Below are 6,000 nucleotides of genomic sequence, written 5' to 3'. Positions count from 1 at the left end.
CTGACATTGAGGTGTCCGATTCTCGTCGTTATTTCTGGCCCCTCCCACCCCACCCCCAGCCTTGTGCAGAGGTCTCTTAAACTGACCTGTCCAGCAAGGCTTGATTTATGATGTCTATATCAGGTCTCCAGCTCCCCCTGGGAGTATGCCTTATAAAGCTCATATATTTAAGAAGTCAGCGCAATCAGTGGGACATGGTGGTGGAGCACTGGCTACAGGGTCAGGAGAGCTGAACTCTCCTCTGCTAACCACCTATGGGACCTTGGACACTCTCACTTGGACCACTTTGCCATTTCTGGGCATTCATGGCTTCTGTGTGCTTTTGCACCTACAACTCTCTTAGAAGAATTGCCCTTGGGCATTTGGGGTCACTTTACTCACAAGAGCAGAAAGCTAGAAGTTCTTGAGAGCTTACACTCCATGAGGCAGCCCTTAACCATTGACTGGCCGATGCTGAGGCTGACGGCCCAGCTCTCATTGTATCTAGTCAGGACAGGCTCTAAGGTGTGACTTAGACTCTGGAGTTCCCTGTGGAATTAGGCTGAAGCCATTCCCACAAAACTTTATCTGAAACTGTGCCCTTCCTTAGTTTCTTTCTCTTCCCTGTCCTGCTTCCCCCACCTACTGGCTGATTTCTCTTGGGACTGTTTTCTTTTACAGATGCCATGAATCCTCACCTAGGAGCTTGCTCTGAGTAATTTACACAAGCAGGCATCTACTATAAAAGCACCAGCCTCAGTTCCAACATCTAAAACTCAGCGGTAGTGGTGCCTGTCCTCAGGAGTATCACAAAAAGTTTGCACAGTGATAGGACTAAAGCACTGGACAGGTTCACAGAGGGCTGCTTGCTAATTTCTTTTCACACCATTGTCACCCACAACACTGGGAGTGGAAGGTGGCATCCTATATGACAGAGTCCCCACCCCCCTTCCCACGGCTGTATGCCCCAACCCCCACCCAAGCTACTATTCCCCACATTCTCTATTTTGATCTTGATCACTAATTTCCATCTGACCTAGCAGTAATAAACAAATCTTCTTCACTTATAATCAAAGACAGGGATCTTATACAATCAGTCCAGGGATTTTACTTTCATTCCCATTGGTATATGTCTCCAAAGAAAAGCACAAGATTTATAGGTGTAAAAAGTGTAAAGTGTGAGTAGCTCAGTCATGTCCAACTCTTTGCAACTCCATGACTGTAGTCTGCCAGGCTCCTTTGTCCGTGGAATTGTCCAGGCAAGAATACTGGAGTGGGTTGCCATTTCCTTCTCCAGGAAATCTTCCTGATCCAGGGATCGAACCCCGGTCTCCTGTATTGCAGACAGATTCTTTACTATCTGAGCCACCAGAGAAACCCAGGTTTGTAGATAAGGGAAGACTAGAGTTTAGTGAGTAGAAGGGAAAGTGAAGAGACTTTTCAGAAGCCACATCAACTCCAGCACTGATTCACTAGAGCCTTGACAAGTCCATTTGACATCTCTCTAGTTCATCTCATCAGCCATTAGTATTATAGACAGCTCACCAGGTGCCTGGAATTGTTCTAGGCACTGACTTTCTCTTGAAAGCAAGGGAAACAGCTATGAAGCACCCACAGCAGTGGGTGAAGATTAATTAAATAAGTAATTGTCTAAATAATGCAGAGCACTCAGACACCTCGCAAATGGATACTGTGTAAACGTTACACGGGATGAGTAATAACAGCAAAGCATTGATGGACAAATTTCCAGCAAATTTAAAGTCTCTGTCAACCAGTGAACGAAAGTAAGCATTTTCTTGATAGTTCATAATTGATGCTTTTGTTTTTCTGACTGCCGAGGTCGGGGAGAGAGACAGAGATGTAAGCAGTCTGAACAGCAAGCTCTTGAGCCTGCAAGCTGACATCAAGAATCTACACAACGTCTGCAAGAGACAGGGGAAGACCTTGCAGGAGAATCAGCTCTGTGTGGAGGAGGCCATGATGAACAGCAGCCACGTAAGGGACTCACCATCCACTTCCCACCTCTGCTCCCTCTGTTTCCACTTCTGCCTCCTAGGGTAGGAGAAATAATAGAAAGTTCCCACTGGTCTTTCAAGAGTGCTTACTGAGCAAACAATGAGAGAGAACTACACACACACACACACACACACACACACAAATGCCATCCCTGCCCTGAGGACTTTTCAGTCTAGCTATCTTATCTCCAAGGTCATTTACATCTGAGCTCTTTTCTTTACCTGGTCTTTCACATTGAATTAGCAGCACCTGAGGTCCATTGCCCTTAAAGAAAAAAAAAAAAAAAAAAAGCTAGATCATAATTATGTAGTTATGTAAAGAGAATAGCATCTCTTAATGGATTTTACTTTATTTATTTTTTGGCCGAGTCTTGCGGCATGTGTAATCTTTGTTTCCCAACCAGAGATTAAACCTGTACCCCCTGCCTTGAGAGTGCGGAGTCTTAACAATTGGACTGCCAGGGACGTCTCTTAATGGCTTTTGGACAAACTTCTACATCATCCATAAAAATAGCAGCCATTCCACCTGCTCTGAGGTGTCACTTCCTGTCAGTGCAGCAGGAGCTCTTTATTGCCATACCTGCACCTCTCTGCCTATATAAGCTTTACTTCTGGATACAGGAGCCCAGCCATAGGACAAGCTGAAGTGCAGAAGAATTAATGCCCCTAGAAGCAGCCCTAAACCAATGACTGATGGGGAGAGGGCTGATTAGCAACCTGTCTCCCTTACTCTATCTCACTGGAAATAACTCCAGGCACGTTCTTTGCTCTCTCCTGGAGTTCCTCAACAGGGCCCAGTACCAGGTGCCCACAGTGGCAACTAGGTTGGCCTCCTTTCACAATTTCCTTCCCTGCCTTGTTCATTTCCCCACTCCCATACCTGAGTTTCCTAAAATTACCTTCCACGCAAGCTACTTACTCAATGCCTGGTTCCTTATCATAGGACTTGCTTCCAGAGGTGCCCAAACCACGATACTCAGTAACACTTGTCCTGAACCTGTGTGAGCAGGAAGATCTCCTGGCATGATCATCTTTCTTGAGACTCTGATTTTGAACTAACCTCCTAGGCAACTCATCAGCTGAGGCAACTTCACTTCATCCTGAGGTTTTCTCTTTTTGGAAACTCCAGCTCTAAGCTCTTTAAACCAGTCTCTAAATTTATGCACACAAGCTGGGGAGCCAGCTGGGAGATGTTTTCCCAGAGTTTTCTAAACACTTTGGGTTTCCAAGGCTTCCTAACTTGCAGTCGTCATTTCTACTTGGGGCCTTGAGTTATTGGCGAACATGAGGCAGGTACTGGTTTCACAGATCTGTTGCCAGGACTCCAAGTTAGCCTCCTAGGTGCAGTCAAGGATCTGACCTCTCCTAATTGAGAGAGTTAGAATTAGAGTTAATTAGAACTCTGTTAAGAGTTCTCCCAGGACTTACCACTTCCCTATAGAAACCACAAATTGTTCTTCTGTGATGCCCTAAAAATTTTAGAAGCAAAGCAATTCTTTTTTTTTTTCAATTCTACCTTTTCTTACTGAGAACTACTGTCCTTTGGAGAAGGGCATGGCAATCCACTCCAGTATTCTTGCTTGGAAAATCCCATGGACAGAGGAGCCTGGTGGGCTGTAGTCAACAGGGTCGCACAGAGTTGTACATGACTGAAGCAACTTAGCACACAGTACTGGCCTTTCTGCAGTAAGTCACAAATATAGAAAAATTCATTGGTTTCCCTAAATGGATCCCAGGAAGGATATTACTGTAATTTTTTTCCTAAATATTAACATTTTAGGATATTTTCATCATTACTGTTGCAAGTTTATTCCCCCAGTCAGGGAAAGTCATGTGGCTTATAAATGTACCTGGCAACTTGGAGGGAGAAAGGTATTAAGTCACATTTTATTATTCTAATTGCCCAAAAGAAGGTCTAACAGCTTGAAATAAGCTTTAAAACAGACTCTTTTTTCCCCCCAGCACTTAGCACCAAATTTAAATTGCAGACTACACATACAAATACACAATTAGATGTAGACTTACACTCATCCATTCAGAAAACCCCTGCAAGACCTGCCTTCCACAAGGAAATATAATATGGGAACAAAGGAGGAACCCAAGGCTTTCTGAAATTTTGACTAATATCTGACAAGGAGCTGGAGAAATAAGCAAGACATTTAGAACACAGTTTTGTGAAAAATTAAAATATGACAAAAGAGGGACAGGCAAGGTGACCTTGTAAATCAAGAATACATTGTGCCCCAAGTCCCAGGAACAGAGAGAGCTGGGCCTGAGGTAAAGCAAGTCAGATGCCTGGGGTGCAAAATGTCGGGGGCTCTCATTATTTTTTTTAACTTTTATTTATTTATTTTTGGCTGCACTGGTGCTTCGTTGCTGCCCATGGGCTTCCTCTAGTTGCGGCGAGTGAGGGCTACTATTCTCGAGGTGCTCAGGCTTCTCGTTGTGATGTCTTCTCTTGTTTCAGAGCCTCGGCTCTAGGGCTCATGGGCTCAGTAGTTGTAGCACACAGGGCTCAGTTGCCCTGAGGCATGTGGAATCTTCCCAGACCAGGGATCAAACCCGTATCCCCTGCATTGACAGGTGGATTCTTAACACTGGATCACCAGGGAAGTCCAAGGGCACTCATTCTTTAGGTGCCAATCCTGTACTTGCTCAGTCCTAAGCTTGAATGCCTCCTTAAGATGTGCCCATCACGTACCTCACCCTAGTCCCAACCCCAGGACGAACCTCTCTAGTGATATAAGACTAAATCAGGCTTACAGGGGAAATATCTCACATCCCACCTCAAAGATACAGAAAGAAGTTCTAACGACTGGGAAAAGATGGGGCTTTTTCTCTTAAATGAAGAAGAATCATCAAGGATTCAGTTTTTAGAGCAGTGCCAACCTGAGACAGAAACTAAAAGAGAGAATAAAATGGTTAAAAAGTATTTTGAAAAGCTGGCTTTAGGCAAAGCAGCAGGGCCTGATGATATACTTCGAAGAGTACTTAAGGAATTGGCAGGTGTTATTACATAGCTGCTAGTGATTATTTTTGAGAACTCAAGAGAATAAAGAAAGTCCCTGCAGACTGAAAAAGGGTAAATGAAGTGCTCATCTTTTAAAAAAGGGAAAAAGGACAATCTCGGTAATTATAGACCTGTCAGCTTAACTTCAATATCAGGGAAAATATAGAACTTAACATCAATCAATTAGCATCAACTTGAAAACCACCGAGTATTGGGTGGAAACCAACATGACTTTTCAAAAGGTGAAATCATGCCAGGCCAATTAATTTCCTTCTGTGATCAAGTGGCCACATAGGCAAGGAGGGAGCAATAGCTATAATCTCTTTGACCACAAGGAGGGCTGAAAAGTAGTCTAAATACAAGAATAGGTTCCTACAGGTGGCCAAGTCCTCTATCTTTTAAGACAGCTGAATCCTGGACAGAAATCAATCTGAGAAACATTGGTAGACCAGATGGCCTCCGATATCATGTCCAATTCTGAATGGTCATTTTAAGAACTAGTCTTACTTCCATAAGATTATTTTCAACTTGCTCATTTTCTCCAGATTTCGGTTTAAAGGTCAAAGCAGAATCTAATAAAATATCTGCCTTCACTTTAAAGAAATTTTTTTAAAAAAAGAAGACAAAGAAGCAGCAGGAAATGCATTATGCCTTTGTGACACAGCTTCTTGGTACAAATATAAGTGAAATTCAGGCTTAATCCATAGCATGTCATTTTCTATTCATTTAGAATTAAGAAAAATAATCTTTTGAACACTTAAGGATAAATGAGTAGAAATTTAATAAGTCTCAAATAAGTCTAGGCATTTCTCCAAGTCTTTGAAATTTGATTCCTTTAAACCCATAGGTATCTACAGTGTGCAAATGTTTAAAATCCTCATCCAAGAAAACTCTAGTTTCTCTGCAGGTATGAGCAGTTCTTGTATCTTTATTGCCAGACAAGTTAGGTCAGGTGCTATCTTTGCCCTATACTGAAAAACTTTAGTGAACTCTCAT

General features: G+C 43.0%; 1 protein-coding gene across 1 annotated transcript in view; it reads left to right on the top strand.

The window, feature by feature from the left end:
• Window positions 1-420: 420 nt before the first annotated feature.
• The window catches only part of PMFBP1 (polyamine modulated factor 1 binding protein 1), a 42,389-nt gene continuing 36,809 nt past the window's right edge, over window positions 421-6,000 (top strand). The window contains exons 1-2 of the mRNA XM_040254116.1: window positions 421-504; window positions 1,783-1,974. Coding sequence (XP_040110050.1) covers window positions 421-504; window positions 1,783-1,974 — 276 coding nt within the window. The remainder of the gene's footprint in view (window positions 505-1,782; window positions 1,975-6,000) is intronic.

Source organism: Oryx dammah, unplaced genomic scaffold (genome assembly GCF_014754425.2).
Source record: "Oryx dammah isolate SB20612 unplaced genomic scaffold, SCBI_Odam_1.1 HiC_scaffold_13, whole genome shotgun sequence".
Classification (NCBI taxonomy): domain Eukaryota; kingdom Metazoa; phylum Chordata; class Mammalia; order Artiodactyla; family Bovidae; genus Oryx; species Oryx dammah.
The sequence above is the reverse complement of the archived record's forward strand: the minus strand, read 5'-3'. Positions and strand labels throughout refer to the sequence as shown.